Source organism: Triticum urartu, chromosome 3A (genome assembly GCF_056163025.1).
Source record: "Triticum urartu cultivar PI428250 chromosome 3A, HENAU_Tu73, whole genome shotgun sequence".
Taxonomy (NCBI): Eukaryota; Viridiplantae; Streptophyta; class Magnoliopsida; order Poales; family Poaceae; genus Triticum; species Triticum urartu.
Window position 1 is genome coordinate 500,588,832 of NC_141875.1, and position 21,386 is coordinate 500,610,217.

At 50.8% G+C, this 21,386-nt stretch overlaps 2 protein-coding genes across 2 annotated transcripts; both read left to right on the forward strand.

Moving 5' to 3' along the window:
• The first annotated feature begins 757 nt into the window (after window positions 1-757).
• Window positions 758-2,099, forward strand: LOC125544645 (6-phosphogluconate dehydrogenase family protein). Its single transcript, XM_048708386.2, has one exon. It carries the CDS (start codon window positions 815-817, stop codon window positions 1,841-1,843), a length of 1,029 nt encoding a protein of 342 aa, XP_048564343.1. The 5' UTR covers window positions 758-814; the 3' UTR covers window positions 1,844-2,099.
• A 10,801-nt stretch (window positions 2,100-12,900) lies between these two features.
• On the forward strand, window positions 12,901-14,887 carry LOC125544646 (tRNA/rRNA methyltransferase (SpoU) family protein). Its single transcript, XM_048708387.2, has one exon. It carries the CDS (start codon window positions 13,026-13,028, stop codon window positions 14,799-14,801), a length of 1,776 nt encoding a protein of 591 aa, XP_048564344.1. The 5' UTR covers window positions 12,901-13,025; the 3' UTR covers window positions 14,802-14,887.
• Window positions 14,888-21,386: the final 6,499 nt, after the last annotated feature.

Here is a 21,386-nt window from a genome sequence, read left to right on the forward strand (position 1 = left end):
AGGCCGAAGTGCACGCATGGGCGTTGGTCGCCCCGGCGGTCGCCTTACCCCTCATGTTCACCTTATCCTTCCAGGGCGGGCCTAATTTAGAGCAATGACACATACTGTTGTTTTTACTAAAAAAGACATTTTGAACAAGAATACTAGATAAAATCTTGATATATTCTCTCAAACATATCTACGCATCATCTGATATATCATTCGATATCCGACATCCGATATGTTCAAGACAAACAAATATAAACACAATAGGAGGGGGGGCGAATTCAAGGAACAAAAGTGATGGTTCAGTTTTGACGTACCGTATGAGTTTGAGGTTTGGTTTAGACTTTACTTAATACTAGTATTAGTAAATGAGCATGTGCAATGCACGTTGATATCAGGGAGAAAATCAACTACACGTTGATATTAGGTAGGATATCAGTTACATGTTAATTGATATCAGTTACATGTTAATTATAAAATTAATATAGATGTTGATATATGGTATGCTATCAATTTGCACGCTAAACATGTTGAGAGCTCACCATTAGAGCAATCTAGGTTGTTGAGTTGACATGATTTGATGGCTGAGATTAATTGGATCTGCCCCTTTGAATCTTTTTATATTGATGATATAGATATAGATATAGATTCATTTAAACCTCAACAAAGTACATAAAAATGACATTTCTCCAGATGGACAGGAAGTACCTGGCTGCTATTATGGCCTCACGCGAGGTGCCCCTTATCCGCTGATGTGGAGGGCATTTGGGACAATTCATAGCACGTCCAGATAATTTTATCAATTATCAGGCCGGCACTCCGCCCCCAAATGCTCGCCTCCATCTACCGATCTCTCGCTCGCCGCCGCTCGCACCTTCCGCTTGCCACCGCCGCCGCCACAGCAGCCATGTCGTCGTCTGACACCGCCAGGAGCGTCTCCGAACGTCCGATCTCTCCGGATACCACACGCATCGGCTGGGTGGGGACGGGCGTCATGGGCCAGTCCATGGCCGGCCACCTCCTCGCCGCCGGCTACGCGCTCACCGTATACAACCGCACGCCCTCCAAGGCCCAGGGCCTCGTCTCTAGCGGCGCCCGCCTCGTGGACAGCCCGCGCGCCGCCGCGGCCTCCGCTGACGTCATCTTCCTCATGGTCGGCTTCCCCTCCGACGTCCGCTCCACGTCCCTCGACCCCTCGACGGGCGCTCTCGCCGGCCTCGCGCCAGGCGGCGTCCTCGTCGACATGACCACCTCCGACCCCACCCTCGCCGCCGAGATAGCCGCGGCCGCGGCGGGGGCCGGCTGCGCCGCAGTCGACGCCCCGGTGTCAGGCGGCGACCGGGGCGCCCGCAACGCCTGCCTCTCGATCTTCGCCGGCGGCGACGCGGCCGTGGTGGCCCGCCTGGCGCCCCTCTTCAAGCTGATGGGCAACGCCCTCTACATGGGCGGGCCGGGCGCGGGGCAGCGCGCGAAGCTGGGCAACCAGATCGCCATCGCGTCCACCATGGTGGGGCTGGTGGAGGGCATGGTGTACGCGCACAAGGCCGGGCTGGACGTGGGCAAGTGGCTGGAGGCCATCTCGACGGGCGCGGCGGGGTCCAAGTCGCTGGAGCTGTACGGGAAGCGGATGCTGGAGCGCGACATGGCGGCCGGGTTCTACGTCCGGCACTTCGTCAAGGACCTCGGGATCTGCCTGTCCGAGTGCCAGACCATGGGGCTGGCGCTGCCGGGGCTCGCGCTCGCGCACCAGCTCTACGTGTCGCTGCTCGCCCACGGCGAGGGCGGGCTCGGCACGCAGGCGCTGATACTGGCAGTCGAGCGGCTCAACAACACCTGCCTTGACAAGAAAGGGGAGTGAAACTGTGAAAGCCTACGAGAGTTTGGTTGATGCAATGCAACATGGGAGAATTGTCTCCTGCTGTTGTTCCCTGGTGTATATGGGATTTCTGCATGCTCTGTGTGTTCACGCTTTACAGTGCTCAAAGGTTCAAATAAGATTGCAAAAGTGAAGTTTTTCACTTGCATTGATAGTATTCAACTACTGTATTTGGCAAATCAGCCTGTGGTGATTGTCGATCAACCTGGCAGTGAAACAAGAATATTCAATGAGCTCACCCTTTGTTAACGGGTTATATCTGCATCAATGTGTTTTTCTTGCTTCAGATGACATCCGTACCATATCAGACTGACGCCATTGCCGCACAAGTAAACTGCCGTTTTGTCAATGACTGATATTCTCAGCCTTGAAGAAGCAGATCTTTCAACATCTCCAACAAACAACATGAGTTCAGGCAACGCTGGCACAGGGCTTAAGGATGCAAATTTGGAACCTACAGGATACCCTCCAACCCTGTTTATATTCAACTAAATGAACTAAAATTTCAGAATTCACCTAATAACTTCAGTAAAAATAGTTCATTTGGTTGAAGGAGGGTATCCTCTAGGTTCCAAATTTGCAACCCTGTCAGGGCTGCGCTTCACCTTGCATCTACCAGGAAAGTTACTAGAACCACATATCTTTAACTAAACTACAAAAGCACCAAGTACTCGAGTAGGGCGTTTTGGTGACCGAGCTCCATGGAGCCCTTTATTTTTGAAAAATTCAAAATTCAAACTTTTTGACTTCAAAAAATTCTGAAAATAAATATGTAACTATACACGGATGAAACGCATGTGTGTGTAAAAATTCAAGATGAAATACTTCGAAATGCGACCTATAGAAAAAAGACAAATTTCTGGACTTTGAGGATGAATAGTAACATGTGTTAAAAGGCCTCAGATTTGTCTTTTTTGCACAGCCTTCATTTCAACGTATTTCGTCCTAAAAATTTACACACATGTGTGTTATGCCTCCATGTATATCTGTAATTTTTTTCAGATTTTTTTGAATTGTAAAAATATGAATTTTCATGATTTTGGTGTTTTTCAAAAACCGGCCTCCATGGAGGCCGAGCTCCAAAAGGCATTTTCGCAATTACTCCCTCTGTAAACTAATGTAAGACGTTTTAAATCACTATTAGTTTACGAAGGGGGTATCTTCATATACTGGAGGAGGGGGAATCTTCATATACTGGAGTGCTGGTTTATTAGCTTCGGAAGGAGCGCGCATGCTGTGAAGATGTACATAATAGTGCATACGTATAAACACCAAAGTTAAAAACAGAGCAAAACCCATCGCAGCCAGCGAAGCAAAATAGTCAGCTTACATAAGTTCAAGAGTGCATTACAAAACCAGCATATATATAGTATAACACACTCAAAAGGAATGTACCATTATGGGAAAGAATTTTCACCACAGAACAATTTTCCTTATATCAGGAATTTTTTACTTGTGAATTGGGCTCAGTGCCTTTGAAATATTTGCACCTTTCTGTTTCTGATGTTAGAATTAGAAATAAACTGTCAAAAATTATGACTAGAAAAATTGAGAAAAGGTGTGCTTATTAGCAGGGGAGGTTGTCGAACATAGCTCAGAGAGTTACACTGGTTCAGTCATGTCTGACTAATATACCAATTTATATAATGTCCTTTTACAGATGATGCCTTTAAAAAAATCATGGTAGTATAGAGAACACTAGAGGTGATAAAAATTACACCAGGTCCATGTGTCGGCGTTCTGGGAACGGGGGTCCCAGGACTTGCCTGCCTGCGGCCTGCGGCGTGGCTCAAGGGGGGCCCAGCACGGCCCGTCTTCACCAACACAAACTCAAGACCCTCGCGAGGGGCCAAGCCTTGCGAGGCGGACGACGCGGAGCTTCCTCAGGCACGGCCTCGTCAGGCTGACTCACGAGGAGGCGGAGAGATCAAGGCGGGGTACCTCACGAGGTGCCCGTGACGCAAGCCATGACGACTCAGGGCGCCAGGCGGGTGCCAGCCCGCGCAGCGTCCTCCTTTCCTCTTTAGTGCAAAGGGGGCAAGCGCAGCCGCGGAGTACCGAGGCATCAGGCAAAGGTTGCCATTTCGGTGCAACGAGACCAAGACCAGGAGGACTACGAGACGGAGGTCATCGTGGAGCCCAAGACGGTGTCATCACCAGAGCTTTGCGCAGGCGAAGACTACTTTTGTCAGGATAGCTGATACCAGCTGTCCTCCTTCAAATTAGCCCGCCATTGTTGGCTCCCTTCCCGCTCGATATTTGGGAAGAGGACCAGGGCCTCTATAAATAGGACCAGCCACCCACAGAGCAAAGGGGGCGGAGGGGGTTCGGTCGGTTTTGCTGGAGGCGGAGAGAGAGAAGGTGACTGAACTCCTCCGACCAGTTCATCGCCCTAGCCAAGAACAAACCCTCACGAGGTTGTTCTTCCTTGTATTGTTCATCATCATCAGCCCAAGAGGCAATCCACCACACCACACACTGGAGTAGGGTATTACACCACAACGGTGGCCCGAACCAGTATAAACCCTGTGTCTCTTGTGTTGTTCTTTCCGTAGTTTTAGATCCTAGCATGGCGGAGGGGTGCAGGTAGATAGGAGGCGAAATCTCCGCGCGCACCCCAGTGTTCAAACCTCAAGGGTCTGCCGGAACCCGAAATTCGACATTTGGCGCGCCAGGTAGGGGTGCGCCGGAATTCGTCTTCCACCGCTCCGTGCCCCGTCGCGTCGTCATCACCATGCCCGGCGACAGGGAGGGCAACCCAGACCCATGGGCGGCATGGCCCGCCCGCGCAGAGCCGCTCGCCTCGGGCGACCCCATGCCCCAGGCAGCTCGCGGTCCGTAGGGCGCTGCAGTCCGCGGGCGACGCGGACAGGCTTCGACAGCTCTCACATCGCGGTAGGCGCGGTCGGCAGCAAGGGCCTCCAATCACGCCGCGACTACGACACCGTACGCCCGCCGGGAGCAAGCGAACTCGAGGGCCGCGCTCACGGTGGCCCGAGAGCTGCTGCAGTGCAGACTGCTGGAGGGCAGCCGCGACGTGCTGCTGGAGCGAGTGGCAGAGCTCCTGGGCTTCGCCGCCTCGGGGGCTCACCCCTTCTACACCCAGCTCCCATCTCCAACCCAGGGCGGCCCGCGCGGGGGCCCCGCGCGCCCGCGGGCTCCAAGGCTACTCCAACACCAGCGAGGCTGTCGGCACCGGACCGGCGGCGGCGCAGCCCCCGCTCCTGGTCCGCGAAGAAGAAGGACTCGACGCGACCCGCGGCCCCAATGGACAGCCGCGCTGCCACCCCACGGTAGGCGCGTCAGGCAGGACCGCGTGGCACGCAGAGCACTACGCGCGTGGCCTTCGGGGTAACGGCGCCAGAGGAATACGTGCCCCTCATGATGGACCAAGGACACCCACACGAGGGCGAACAAGGCTCGCTCCTCAGCCCAAGCTGGGGGGACGAGGCGCCAGAAGCTGAGCCCTTCCAGGAGTCTCGGGACGGTCCCACTGGGCACGCTGGAGGCAATGATTATCGGGTACCGCTAATTCCTCAGCAGGCATACGCTAACCATGGATCGCAGGAGGTGCAGGTTGCCACGGCGGGCAGTTGCCCCGCTCCCACAGTCTCCTACCCCTCGGGAGGAGGGTGCAGGGGGCTGCAGGAGAGGGGCAGGGATTTGACATCACCACCGCGGTGTTCGGAGAAAGGTGTTCTCAGGAGGTAGGCCCTCCGCTAGGGAGGTGCCCCAGGGCCTGCCCCCGGCGGAGGACCCATGGTCGTCGGGGGAACCGCTGGCGACCGCTCTACCCCATCGGCGGCGTCCTGGTTTCCGGTCGTCGTTGATGGCACTAGAGTGTGGCGCAAGGCGGGGCCCTCATCTGGCGATATGAAGCAAGGCCAGTACCTGTGAAGAAGGCCCAGTGCCTGTGAAGCTCGCCGCCCCGTGACACTCTCACGTAATAATGAGTGGGGTTGTACACGCCCCGGAGTCTCAGGGGTGCCGGCCTCAGGCCCTGGGGCTTCCTCCCATGCCCAGTGGCAGCACTTAGCTCCGCGCTGGTGAGAAAACGTCTAAGACTAGACTAGGTACCGGACGCGGTCTTTTGTTTGCTTTTGTTGCTCTTCCCCTTGGTTGTCGCTTCCCCCCGCTGGATTCAAGTTGGATTCGAGTTTGAGATTTGCGTGTGTTCGGGGAAGGGGTGCTTAGTCTCGTTCGAGCAATTTCTCACGTTTTGGTTACCACTTCGCCTCAGCCGCCTCCCCTCGCGAGCCCCTCGTGAGCCGGGTCAGGCCTAGCTTGCGCGCAACCCAGATTGCCGCCGCCGCGTCCTCTCAGGAGGGTGTTTTACTGCAGATCCTACGGATTCAATCAGGGGACACTCAGAACACCACGACCCCCCGCGGGCTGCCTCAGGGCCAGCACGGAACGAAGGTAAACTAACCGACCAGCGCGTCGCTTAAGCCAGCCACCTGGCGCGAGCGCATGGGCGATGTAGCTTCTACTGATACGATAAACACAAGTTTTACATGAGGGGGCCCCCTCCAAAATGCTCTCACAGCTATCAGGCCAAAACCTGAGTTCTATTCATGCAGGGTGAGGAAGTAGGAATGATGCATAATCAGTTGGATGAATCCCCCAATGCGTCCTCAGGAGCACCACCAGAGCCGTCCATCACGCCGCCCTCGTCAGCCGCCACGATCACGTCGTCGTTGTCCGAGGCGAAGGCCCTAATAAGAGCGTCCACGTTGTCTTTCACCCAGTGCGCCAGCTCGCCTCGAATGGCCTGGGGGACTGGGGCGATGGCAGCGTCAAAATCAAAATGGGGATCCATGTTCCGGAGGTGGCTGAAGACGCGAGAAAAGGCGCGCCTGAGCAGGGCGCGACTCCTCTCCTCCACCAACCTGTCAGCCCTGATCGACCGCGCCTCCAGCTGCGTCACCACGTCAGTGAAGAACTGAAGATTGTCAGCATAGTTGACTGCGTGCGGCTCGCCGACGGCCTCCTTGCAGATGTTGCCCAAGGCCGCATTGGCTCTCTCCCGAAGCATGGTGAGCATGGGACCGTGCTCGTGCTCCAGGATCCGCCGCTGACGTATCTCGTCCGTATTCTGGCGCGCGACGGCCTCAGCCTCCTCCACCCGCTGGCGAAGAAGGAGCACCTCGGCCTGGAAAGTGGTTAACTCACCTTGCGCCACCTCAAGGGCGGCCCGGGAAGCATCGGCCCGCCGCATCACCTCCTCCAGCTTGGATCTCAAGGCGGTAGTCCTGCCTTCAACTTCGTCCCGGATCAACCCCAGCTTCTCTTCGAACTCGTGCTCGAGGTTCAAATGCGCCATCGCCACTCGACGCCCAACCTCCTCCAGGACGCGGGCTTCCTGTGCAGCAACATCATCCTCCGCCTGCGTCACCAAGTGCTCCCTCGTCTCCAGACGCTCGTACTCGCGGGTACGTTCGGCGGCTTCCAGCGTCAGCGCCTTCTCACGCTTCTGGAGCTCTGCTGAGTCGCCAGAGGCCGCCTTCATCGATGCGAGGGCTGCCTCGTGCAGCTCCACCTGCTCCTCCAGCGAGTGGCACCAGGCCAGAAGCTCCCGAGCCCGCTCCTCCGCAGCCGTTCGCCGCCGGTCAGCTTCCCGAGCCTCCTCAGAGGCCCGAGACCGGGCCTCCCGAGAGGCCACCAACGACGCCTTAGCCTCTGCTTCATCAAGATCACGCTGACGGCGCGCAAGGGTGATGGCGCCCTCCAGCTCGCGCCTCTCTGCAGCCAGGCGCAGGCCCTCGGCCTCAAGGCACGCGTCTTCATCAGCAAGCTCCTCACCAAGCAGGCTCACTGCGTCAGTCGCCCTTCAAAGGAATCCTTGGCGGAGAGCGCGACGCTCCCGAGCGCGACGCTCCCGAGCGCGCTCGAGCATGTCTTCCACACCATCATCTGCCCCAAGTAAGCGCCGGGGGCCGCGAGTCAGCACTCCCCCTCCGGACTGGGGGCTGGGGGCTGGCACCCTCGCGACGGCCGGGCACGCCGCGTCAGAAGCCCGGCCTGGGGCCAACCCGTCCTCAGGAGAAGAGCGCAGGAAACGCCTCAGCCAACCGCAGTCCACGACCAGGCGAGAAGCCCATGGCAGGCTAGCTATGCCACGAGAAGGCCCGCGAAGGAGGATCACGAGGTGAGCGGGGCCACGATATGCCTCAGGATGGTTCGCCTCTTCAATTGCCCTCACCACAAGGGCTCCGCTGCTCGGAGCACTTGAGGACGGTGGAGAGGGCGAGGTCAAGAGGGACGGCTCCTCAGCCGTCTCCGCAAGCTCGGCTAGAAGGGGCCTGCGGAGCAAGGGTCAGTACAAGTAACAGAAGGATCGAAAGCCGGGAAAGGAGAAGGCTTACTCATCAGTGGCGAAGTACTTCCTACGCTTCAGCAGGAGACAAGGGTAATCGTCGCCCAGGGCCTCCCTTCTCTTCCGGAGAGCCTCGAAGTTCACGCGGAAGCGGCCCAAGAGTTGGGCGCATGGATCAACCTTCGACGAAGACAGAGCGTCAAGGCGATCTGCGACAGGGGCGCCTGCCTGATATGCGCTGCCAATCGCCTCCCCAAGAGAAGCAGCTGGAACCTCAGGGGCCCCAGTCGCAGGCACTGAGGGCAGCTGCTCGTCACCCTCAGCCTCAGCGGCACGGGCCCCAAGAGCTGCTTCCTCATGAGCCTCGCCCGGCGCTGTCACCGTGCCGGGAGCCCCCTCGGCCTCTGGCGCCTCGTACCTCCCTGCTCCGCCACTCAAGGATGAGTCGCCTTGGCCGACTGGAAGGGCAGTCACCACCACTGGGTTCTCGCGAGGCCCCTGAAGGCCGGCGGGGCGCGGCCCCCACTCATCAAAGACAGGCATCTGCTTCACAAAGTCGCCCCTGCTCTGGCAGAGGTACAACAAGGCCCCTCCCTGCCGGACGCTGTCGGGGTTGGGGTCCCCAGCCAGGGTCAAGAGTGCCGTCCTCAGCACCTCAGGAGTCAGGTCCTCTTCCTGGAGCCTCATACGATCCTCGCGCCCACGGAAGGCCCACATCCGATGAGAATGGCGTTGAAGAGGAGCAACGCGGCATAGCAGGAACTCCTTCACCACCTTGGACGCTGTCACGCCAAGCGACCTCAAGAGCGCGAAGCGGCGCCAGACGAAGACGAGCCGGGGGCTCTCAAGCGTCTCCTGGCCCCAGCCCGAATTGGGGACAACAGGTGAGGTCGGCTCCGATAGCAGGGGGCTGGGCACCCCTGCGTCCACATACAGCCACCGCTCGCGGAACCCAACCACGGGCAGGGGGAGCTTGAAGTCAATCCCAGAGGCCGCAGTCTCGGACGCGGCAACGAAGTTCACGCAAGCCCAACATTGGGTAGGGTCGACAAGATGCAACAAGAAGAAGTGGCGCAGCAAGGCAACCAAAGGAGGGATGCCCACCATAGCTTCGCAAACAAAGGCGAAGACCGAAAGGAGGGTGATGGATTCAGGACCCATATGCATCATGTGGATCTGATAGTGGGAAAGCACGGCGTTGAAGAAATCAGAAAAGGGAGGAACCAGACCCGCCCACAGGGCGTCGGCAAGATACGGGACCTCGGTGGCTGTCCTGTCGATGGAGAAGTGGGACGCGGGCCAGGCTGTCGTCCTCCTGCATTCATTGAAGATGGTGGCCAGAGCCAAGCTGACCTTGCCCAAGCCCTCGGCGGGGGCCGCCGACGGCGGCGGGCAAGGCGGAGACACGGGTTTCTTCCCTCTCCCCTTCTTTGTCGGAGCCATGGCGATGGGAAGGGGGGGAAGGTTATAGATCAGGTTGAAAACAGAAGCCAGAGTTCGAGCGGAAGGAGGACAGAGGGCACTCGAGCAACAGAAAAGGGAACGGCTGTGTACGACTACGGGTCCGCCTAGCGTGGCGCAAAATAAGGAGGGCGTGGGGGAACAGTGCCGCCCATGACCAATCAACCGCCGCGCGACGCCTAAGGCCGCAGGCTGTTAGGGCCCGCGGCGCTTCGCTCTTGCCCTTCCGCCTCCCTGCACGGCCAAGTTCGAGCGCGCCTTGGGCCCGGGGGCTACTGTCGGCGTTCTGGGAACGGGGGTCCCCAGACTTGCCTGCCTGCGGCCTGCGGCGTGGCTCAAAGGGGGCCCAGCACGGCCCGTCTTCACCAACACAAACCCAAGACCCTCGCGAGGGGCCAAGCCTCGCGGGGCGGACGACGCGGAGCTTCCTCAGGCACGGCCTCGTCAGGCTGGCTCACGAGGAGGCGGAGAGATCAAGGCGGGGTACCTCACGAGGTGCCCGTGACGCAAGCCATGACGACTCAGGGCGCCAGGCGGGTGCCAGCCCGCGCAGCGTCCTCCTTTCCTCTTTAGTGCAAAGGGGGCAAGCGCAGCCGCGGAGTACCGAGGCATCAGGCAAAGGTTGCCATTTCGGTGCAACGAGACCAAGACCAGGAGGACTACGAGACGGAGGTCATCGTGGAGCCCAAGACGGCGTCATCACCAGAGCTTTGCGCAGGCGAAGACTACTTTTGTCAGGATAGCTGATACCAGCTGTCCCCCTTCAAATTAGCCCACCATTGTTGGCTCCCTTCCCGCTCGATATTTGGGAAGAGGACCAGGGCCTCTATGAATAGGACCAGCCACCCACAGAGCAAAGGGGGCGGAGGGGGTTCGGTCGGTTTTGCTGGAGGCGGAGAGAGAGAGAGAGAAGGTGACTGAACTCCTCCGAGCAGTTCATCGCCCTAGCCAAGAACAGACCCTCGCGAGGCTGTTCTTCCTTGTATTGTTCATCATCATCAGCCCAAGAGGCAATCCACCACACCACACACTGGAGTAGGATATTACACCACAACGGTGGCCCGAACCAGTATAAACCCTGTGTCTCTTGTGTTGTTCTTTCCGTAGTTTTAGATCCTAGCATGGCGGAGGGGTGCAGGTAGGTAGGAGGCGAAATCTCCGCGCGCACCCCAGTGTTCGAACCTCAAGGGTCTGCCGGAACCCGAAATCCGACACCATGGACCACCTAGCAACGACCACAAGCACTGGAAGGAGTCGAAGGCACGCTGCCATCATCGCCCCTTCCTCATCGGAGCCGGACAAAATTTATTATAGTAGACAGCCGAGAAGTCGACGTGCTAAGGCCCTAAAGGACAATCACACCAGAGCAGCGATCATCGTAGATGAAGAGAGTAGTAGATGGGAAAGGTCAAACATGTAACCACATGAATGAAGACGAGTAAAACCTGCATCCGAATAGATCCACCGAAGATCAGCACCGACCGAACCCCACGAGATCCGATGGAGACACACCTCCAGACATCGTCCGACAGCACTATACACACCATCGGGACGAGGATCAGACGTGGGAGACATTATTCCTATCAAGGGACATCGCCACCGCCCCACAACCTCAACCAAGAGGTTGAACCTAACAAAAACAAGAACGGGCCCCTCCCATCGAAGGCGGGGCGGACCAACGGCGACGCCGAGGGAGGAGGAAGAAGACTTTTCTTGAGAAGGAAAGACAACCATGTATGGGGCACAACAAATGGGCGTCTAAGCGGCACATTAACGTACTTTTGTGTGAAAATGGTACGAAATGTGGCCAAGAATATATGTCGTCATGATCAAATTTAGAGTTTGTCCCCGAATTTAGAGAGAGGAGTGGTCTGCTCCTTCAGCCCCTTCCTCTTGCGGATATCGACTACACATCAATCGTGTTTGCGTTCTCTTTCCCGTGCTCTTACTTTTTTTTGCAAGTTTGGCTTCCGCATTCTTATCTTGTTGACTGTTGCAAACTTGCAATAGTAAGCTTAAAACTTCACAACTAAAATTGTTTTTTTATAACAGGTCTATTCAACTCCCCCTAAATATATTCCTTGATCCTACAATGACACATTGCCAAGTTCAAGGGGGGAGTTAGCCAAGGAGTATGGGTTCAGGGTCACCCGAACCGGTTTCGACTAGGCTTTGACAATCCCATATGTGCGAAGGCTGATGCCTCAAATCTAATGTTAATGAAACCGAAATTTTTGATGTTGCGTATGGCGTTTCTACATGTTGCAAGTTTGTATGGTGGCTGTTATGTACAGACGAGCCATGTGTGGCAACTATTCCGGACATCTGTTGCGCATGGTTGACTTTTTTATCTTGCAAATGTATTTATCCGTCGTTGTCTGTGTTGATTTGTTGCATGTGCTTGTCTTTCACGTTACTTGTCTTGTGACCACTTTTTTTTTCCCTGCTGCAAAAAATGTGTATTTGTCGTGTGCCGAGGATTTTTGGTTTCATGTGGCATGTTCAAATTTGTCACAACGATTTTTGGCAGGGTCATGGGAGAAAATGTTGCCACAATGCCGCATACATACAACGATAACGTTGCTGACAGGTGCAACATTGGGGTGTGGAATCTATGGACTTAAGAAAGAGTTGGCCTGTGGAGTTGTCTAGAGTTGTAGAGTTGATTGTAGTTGCTTGAAGATAAAACTTTTGATCTATGAATTTCAGGACTTGCACGGAGTTGATTGCAGTTGCTTGAAGCTATCATTTCACAATAGGAGTGTATTCACAACAACCACGGTTTAAGTGGGCTCCACCCTTGCAGGAAAAGTAAGTCCAACACCAACATACTTCCTCTGTTTCAAATTAGTTGACTCGGATTTGTCTAGATACGGATAAGTATCTTACAATCAATAGTTGTCGACTAGGCCGATCCATGCTCAAGAAATACCATGGGTATTATTTCTTCTATAAATGACCCTTTTCTAAGCTTAGTTGCTTCACTGATCTCTCCAAAAACTTGTACCCACATCTGGCTTTTTAAAATCGTGTCAAACCGTTTGGCATGTCTAATACACGTAATGACGGTTCAGCGCCACTTTGAGGGGGCAAGTGGTGTGCTTAATAAGTTTTTAAAAGGGCTACTCAGGGATAAGAATCTTATTGTGGATTTGTGGGGGTGCTAGTGAGACATGTGACAAATGTACAAAATAAAATTTGCTCGATGGCCCTAAATATGGATCCACTTGACAAATTAATAATGGTAAACTGTGGGGTGGCTCGCCAAAAACTGCCCCTTTCTCATCTCAGCGCGTCATCCTCGCCGAAGCATTTCGTCGAGCGAGGGCCGCGCGCCGCCCAAAACCCCACATCCCAAATCAAAACCCTACGCTCCGCCGCCGCGCCATGCTCCACTCCGGCCTCTCCAAGTCCCAGCCCCTACCGCTCCTCGCGGGAGCGTCTTCGCCTCGCCGCGCCCTCCTCGCCGGTCTCCTCCGCGCCGGGTACTTCTCTAAGTCCGCTACCTCCTCACCCGCGCTTCGTCCGTCCGCCACCCGTGCGAGCACCAGGGCGGCGACTACCCCGCGAGATCCCTCGCGCTTCGGCCTGGGACACAGGGTCTCGTTCTCCACTGCACCAGATGGTTCTGATTCGGTCGGCGGCGGGGGGAGGTCGCTCCCTTGGCTAGCCGCCGGGAGCGTCGATAGCGGCGTCCCCACCTCAAGGACTAGCGCCGGACGCTCCTCCTCGTGGGAGAGCTCCGCTGATAAGTTCTTCTCTAAAGGCGACCAAAGTGCGCGAGTAGAGACATTGGAAGATAGCGTTTCATACAAGGAGGGGGGAATTGGAGGGGAGGAGAATGAACCGATTGACAATCCCAAGTGGGGGCGGATTAAGGATAAGTTCCGGCGAAACGTGGCAAGGGATGAAGGGTCCCGTGACCGTGGTGAGAGGTTTGAAAATCCGGATGTGAGGCGGTGGAACAAGCAAGAGGACCGTGGTGAGAGGTTTGACAAGCCGGATGTGAGGCGGTGGAACAAGCAAGAGGACCGTGGTGAGAGGTTTGACAAACCGGATGTGAGGCGGTGGAGCAAGCAAGAGGACCGTGGTGAGAGGTTTGACAAGCCGGATGTGAGGCGGTGGAACAAGCAAGAGGACCGTGGTGAGAGGTTTAGAGGGGAGAGGTTCAACCAGCCAGATGTAAGGCGGTGGAACAAGCAAGAGGACTGGGGCAGGAAGACATGGAAGGAGGTAGGGGAATCGACAGTGCCAAAGATGGTTGGGGAGGGGGTTTACGGTGTTGGGCCGGTACTTGCGGCTCTCACGGCTGGGAGGAGGGAGTTTTATGCATTGTACACACAGGAAGGAATGGATTTGAGCAGGAGCAACAAGAAGAAGAAGGACAAAAGGGGGATTGAGAAGGTGCTGCTGATGGCAGAGACTATCGGGCTTAAAGTTATTGAGGCGTCAAAGCATGACCTCAACATGGTGGTGGATAACCGTCCACATCAAGGTCTGGTGCTTGATGCATCACCCTTGGAAATGGTGAATACTAAGGAGTTGGAACGAGTCAGGGTTCGTGGTGGCAAGGCACCAGTCTGGATAGCTTTGGATGAGGTTATGGACCCTCAGAATTTGGGAGCCATAATTAGATCAGCCTACTTCTTTGGTGCGGAGGGTGTTGTCTTGTGCGCTAAGAACTCTGCTCCATTAAGTGGAGTAGTGAGCAAAGCTAGTGCAGGCTCGCTTGAGTTGATTGAGCTGCTTTCATGTAGGAATATGATGCAGTTTCTGTCTTCATCAGCTGAAAATGGGTGGCGAGTTCTTGGTGGTACCGTCGCTCCAAAAGCTATACCTCTCTCTGAAGTTACCACAGGGGAGCCAACAATTCTGGTGTTGGGCAGTGAAGGCACCGGTCTGAGGCCCCTGGTTGAGCGATCCTGCACACATTTGGTCAAAATTGCTGGTAATGCTGATGGATTTGTTGTAGAAGAAGAAATAGATGCCACAGATGCAGATATAGGGGAAGAAGGTGATAATTATTCAGGTAATCAAGATATGAAATCATTCCTTGCAGTAGAGAGCTTAAATGTTAGCGTGGCAGCAGGAGTTTTGCTTTATCATCTGGCTGGAAAGAATGTCCACCCTGTAACTGAGAAGCCTAGCATCTCTCCTGTGTAAGGATGTTCCATGTTTCATCCATACCATAGTTACTAATATTTGTTTTCTTGTACTCCCATTAAGGATGAACTTTTGTTTCTGTTGCATGCTTTGAATTTGCTGGTTTGACTAATAATTTATTGCATAGGTGTGAGGGCAACTTCTTTGAGAAATAGCTTATTTCACCAGGCTGAGTCAGATTCTATGCATGTTTGTTTCAAGGCTAACCATGCCATAGCTAACCCTAGTTAATTTGTGGTTTGCCGCAGAAGTGTGGCAAAAATGTCTATGATGTATGGGCCATATGGATAAAAAAGTGTGGCAAGTCACAGTAGCTAGGAATGTATTTTAGAAGAGAACACGGTAGCTAGAAACCAAACACACACCTGAAAAACAGTGGCGAGCCTAAGTTAGGCGTGTCAAATTGTGTGCAGGAACAAAACAGCCCCTGGACCTGTCAATTGCAGATACATGATTCCTGAGCATATATTGACACCATCATATCACTTAGTACTTATTTTGGTGTAATCTGGAACACACATTAAAAGAGGATGACTACTGCAAGACCATCATTCTGTTGTTATCATATTTACTTACATATAACAAGCTAGTTTGTTGTGTCACTGGAAGTCTGAAACATCTCTCTGCTAAGAGGTGAAATATTCTGCTTGATTGTTGAAGTTCATATCACGGTATCATCATTTGCTTTCAGACTTGATCACCGATCCTGTTGAGTGTTGAAACTTCCAATTGCAGTGTAATGTACCTTGAGCCATCAAAGCTATTTATATGTTGGTATATCCGTATATGATTAGGTAGTACTAGTCAACTGAGCCAACAAATATGCAATTGCATTTGCAGTTTTGAACCGTAGCAACAAACTTTCTGCTTCTTTGGTGAACTGATAAATGACCTTACTTAATTGAACGTTTCCAGCTGTTGAAGTGGTATCCAGAATTTTTTTCTGATTAGTCTGTTAATCCCAATTTATTGTAGTAAGTAAACTAAACTGACCGACCGACCGTTAATAGTAATCCCTGGAAGGATATCAATCTTCACCAGCGGATCAATTAATTGGGGATGACTATAGTTCTTTGACATGTCATGGTTACCATGCAGAGATGGACACAACTCTTGGTCTGTTACTCTGTTTAGGCAATTGGACAAACATTTATGTGGAATATATGCATGACTGTCCTTTGCATAACATGTTGTATAATCTTGAATTAAGCCTCCGTTTCCAGCTCAGGTTCATTCAGTAAAGTTATTTTTGGTGAATTATAGATGTGGTATTGAAATACTTTTGCTTTCTATTATCTCTGGAGATAAGTATACAAATGGGATAATTCAGCTCCTCGGTCACTTCATTCTGTATTAGTTTATTTATTATCAAGAAAGATTGTACCCAGTCACTGAGTGTTTAGCTATGCTATACTGCTATCTAATGGATACAGGACCAGCAAAGAGTCAGTGCAAACCTAAATATCCAAAGCGGTCAATAGTTGGCTAAAGTGACAAACTGACACTTGAAAGTTGTAGGAGATGATTTAGAGTTGAGTGTTCTAATTATGCTGAAGGGCTCATGAAAGATCTTCAAAGTCATCTTCAGTTTCTTCATAATATATGCCGCAGGTATTCAACAATCTCAATCATTCAATCTTTATACTTGTTGACAACCAATTTATGTAGGATGAAGCTCAAATATGCAATTCTTAGTTGCTCCAACCAACCTTTAGTGACATATTAGTTCGACACTCTGTAATTACAGTTGAGAATCATAAGATTAGCATTGATAGAAAAGTTGACATTAACCAGTCTTCTAGGTGAGTGCCGGGAGGTACTGTGTCACAAGAGTATGACTATTATTTCATGTTATTTTGGAAGAACTGTGGATTTATTTATTAATTTATTACTACAGGAGAACCACCGGGATTCAGTTTGACCATTTACCGGCTCATGTTTTCTCCTTTTGGATATATGCTTTCTGTCCTTGTTGCTGTCTAAAGTATTAATTTTAAGCTGCATTTTGATTTCAACAGCATTACAGGTTAGGAAGTTAAAGTAAACTATCATAAATCTTCTTTGGTGCCCATAAATGTGGATTAGTCAGAGGCTGCTCGTTTAGCAGATGTTTTTGGTTGTCAGTTGGGGAAACTGCTGTTCACATATTTGGGTCTGCCAGTGAGTACTACCAGACCTAGGATTGCTGATCTGATGCCTTTAGTGGACAGGATGGAACGTAGGCTCATTGCTAGTTCTTCCTTTCTGGCTCAGGGTGGCTGTTTGCAACTGCTGAACTCTGCTTTGTCACCAATTTATTATTTTTGCAGCCTCCAGCTCCCTCCTGGGATCCTGAAACAGCTTGAAAGAATTCAGAGACAGTGCCATCGGAGGGAAAATTGTCTGGATCCAAAGCCATCTCTGGCTGCTTGGGAGTTAGTCTGTCGCCCCAAGTCGAAAGGAGGTTTGATCCTCAACCCACGTATTCAAAGTGAGGCTCTGCTGCTGAAACATGTCAACAAGTTCTATAATAAACTTGATATCCCCTGGGTACAATTAATTGGAATTCTTACTATCATGGTATAGTACCACATGCTACTGCCCTCTGCGCTTCTTATTGGTGGAGAGATATCTCCAAATTGATGGATGATTTTCGGGCTGTCACTTGGGTTCAGGCCAATATGGGGGATTCTATTCTGTTTTTGGAATGACAGTTGGCAGTGTGGTGGATCAATCCTGCCTATGAATCTTCGCCTCCCCTAGGTTATTCTCTTATGCCCTTGCTGATAGTGCTTCTGTTCCTGATGTCCTGGATTGTGTGGATAGTTCTGTTCTTTCCCACCTTCCTCTTTCACGTCAAGCCCATTCTGAGTTCCAGACTATGTAAGGCTGGAGGTGCATCATTTTGATAGAGGGCAGAAGGATGTTTGGCATTGGAAGGAAGGCGATCGAATATACAGGGCTATAAGTTATTATAATTTTTTGCACAAGTCTTTGGTTTACGACCCTTTGCTTACATGGATCTGGAAAAGTTGTTGTATCCTAAAGATCAAGGTGTTTGCCTGGTTGCTCATCATGGATTGGTTGAATTACTAGAGACATGCTTCAGAGGAGGAATTGGAAGGTCACTGAGGATATGCATTGCGAGCTCTGCTCCTCAGGGGCCAGGGAAGACAGAAACCATTTGTTCTTCCAATGTAATGAACTGACTATGGCTCTAGAGTATGGGCTTATTTGCAGATTACTTGTCCTTTTGTTCAGGACATGAGTGACATTGCCATGCAAGCTAAGAGAGGTTTTGGTCAACCTTTCTTCAGTGAAGTGGTGTTTCTGGCCTGGTGGAATATCTGGCTAATTCCAAATGCTAAAATCTTCGACAATGAAAGACCTACCTTTGTCAAGTGGAGGAGTGGTTTTATTCATGATATTTCTCTTTTGGCTCATAGGATCAAAGTGAAACACAGGGATATGTTGCTTAGATGGATTTCCTTCCTCCCCCCTTAGGTCTGTATTTCTTTATATCCTGTTGCTATTGTCTATAAACCCCTGTAATATTGTTTGACTTGGAATAAAGAGGAGGCGTGGCCCTACAGTGTACAGTTAAAAAAGATTATCACGACAGTTTAAAAGAAGGTTACTACTAGCACGCTTTCGACTTCACTGTCATTTCAGGGAATAGCTGGTCTGTTCAATAAAGACTAAACTATAGTATCTGACCCTAGTTTACATCTCTTCATATACATTCATGCACTGGAGTGGCTTCATTTTGTTGTAGTGACCTGTTCTAGTAACAGTGTTCTTTTGGTAAACATTAGCTGCATTTTTTTTTGGAATATTGTAAAAGCAGGCTGTCCATTCATATGACACATGAAGGTGTACTAATGCACGACAACTACATTGTTTTCTTCTCAAAAGAAGAACATAGCTGAAGTGTCAATTGTCAATTGTCGGTTACTGGGGTTTGATCTGATAGATCGTAAAGAAATTGTTTTTATAATATTCCTGACCAAATCATACTTGACTAGAGAGAAGAGGAGACAAGAACAAGAAACAGAAACCTAATATATATCTGAAACTGGACAACCCGTTACAAATAATATATGGGAATATTCCACATGTCAGTGCACATGAATAAAGTGGGTACCTATTGCTGCCTTGTGTCGGACAAACGCAGGTAAGGCTTGGGAGCTTTTTTAAGTAGTATGGTTTAAGAAACTATATCAAACATTGTCTACTTTACTGCACCCTGATCCTACTTTATGAACTAGGTGTCACAATCAGGTTGGATCAATCAGGAGTGGAGCCTGCAAGGTGTGGTGATGTGGTTTTGAACTGTACTTGACCTTTCCTTTTAATATAATGGTATTACTTTTCGCCATTTTCTTTTAAAAGAATTATGTGGTCCTGTTCTTGGATGCAGCACAATAATTGGATCACTGTACCTTTTTACTCAGAGAGGTGCCTTGCTGATTTATTTGTTCTTTGCATAGCTAGTACCTGCAATTTTGATGTAAGATGTTAGGTGAATCCATGCTAGACGCCTTCGTGCTGCACATTCCTGGTGCGTCCATTCCCTGCCTTCTGATAGAGTATATTCTCTGGTTATCTGATTGCTGCTCTTTTATCTATGTTTGTTCTCTTATTTGATCCATCCACCTGAATAGTCGATGTGCCATCTAGTATCTTTTGATGAATGATGATGATAACATCATAGCAATGCACGTATCGACACATGATCCAGTCAGCTGCAGCTCACATGTGTGGAACTGTGAACCCATACACTTGAATATGTGATTAGTTAGTGTTGGTACAGAAGGTGAATCGATATTGTAGAACATTCTTCCCGAACTGCTACACAGACTCTTTTGATGCATGAGCCCCTTGTGGGCTGAAGGTGCGTCTATGGGATGTGCACATGTCCCATTGCAAGTTTGTGACTGTAGCATTAGGAATTAGCGCGCACATTACAAGACATCTCTTGCTCATGGGCTCCCAACATGTGAAACTGCTGGTGTCCTCAGTTACGTGTGTGCCTTTACACTTCTGTAGTCTCTTCGATTGGCAGGTTGATTTTAAGTACTCCCTCCGATCCATATTACTTGTTTTAGATTTGTCTAGATACGGATGTATCTAACACTAAAACGTGTCTAGATACATCCGTATCTAGACAAATCTAAGACAAGTAGTAATATGGATTGGAGGGAGTATCGAGAAGTAAACAACTAGTAGTGGCATAGTGGAATAGAAAATTCACAGTTGGGTGCTTGAAATAAGGTTGGCTTTGTCATTCTGCATTATCTTATCACCTTTTCTGGCTTTCACCGACACCAAAAACACCGTGCTTGCAAAAGCGCTACCGTTTTTTAGTCCATATTAGTAAAACATACATTTGCACACTGCAAGTGGCAACACATGAGTGCACAACACAACGGGGATAAAGATGTCCGGTAAAGACATTACGAAAGGGCTAAGATTCTTTGATAAATCCACCCCACCTCTGCTACTTTTCCTACTGTCTGGAATTTAGCGATGGTCCAGTGACAAAGACCCTTTCTTTGCCCGCAATTTCAAAGTTGTGAGCATCAAGGTGAATATCCCCTGTACCACAAAAGCTTTTCTCCTCTCAGTCTCCTTTACCATCAGCTGACCCGTAAGCTTGTTTGGTGCTCGTATGCTTCATTATACAGATTTATGTCAACACACATACAGGTGTTACTCATCTGTCGAAACAGCTGACCTGCCTGCATTGTAGTTGTTTCATTGACAACATCCTGCACACTGAAGGAGGAACAAGTATGCACGTACTATAATAAGGTATGCTTCGTAACGACCAAACACAAATGTCCTCCTATTGGTGTCTATTGTACAATCTAGTTGCATGGGCTTGTCTTGGTACTGTACTGTATATAAGTATTTCAATTTGCTTTCGTCAGTTTGGCTTCTTGTATTGTGGGGCGTTGCTAAAATCCGCTCTAGAAGTGATATGATCAAGTTGGCAAGTTGAAGCCAGTGTGCAGTTTCTGTCATCCAGAAAGAACCAATGCCACCTGTTTTTAATCTTGACTTTGTCAAGAGCCTTTTGATATGATCATCAGAGCAGTATTGGGATAACTTCTAGGTTTGGCAAGTGGTGCTATCAGATGGGTATAATCACTAGCGCACCTAGAACACGTACTCGTATAAAAACAGTACATACTGTTGATTCTTAGCATCACAGAGGCGAAAGGATGAAAAGGTTGGCCCTCCTGTGTGTAGTCATGATCTTGCCTCTATGAGGAGCGATTGGTAGTTTGATGCCCAGCCAGTATGAAGGCATCAGCACATATTTTACTTTCGGCAATTTTGTGGTTTGGTCAAACCTTTCTCATGGTTTTCGTGACCACAAATTTAGAAAGGGGTGTGGTTGGAAAGATAATATTGAATTAACAACTCAGCTACTGGACCCTTCAGCCTTTTTATATCCTAAACTTCTATAGCATATTCCACATGAAGTTGCTACTCCATATATATCGTTCGGTGGTGTGATGCTATCAGGACAGGCCAGGTGCTGGTCCTCTTTTGTCATGAACAGATTTGCATGTCAGGTTACAAATTTGTCAGAGAAAA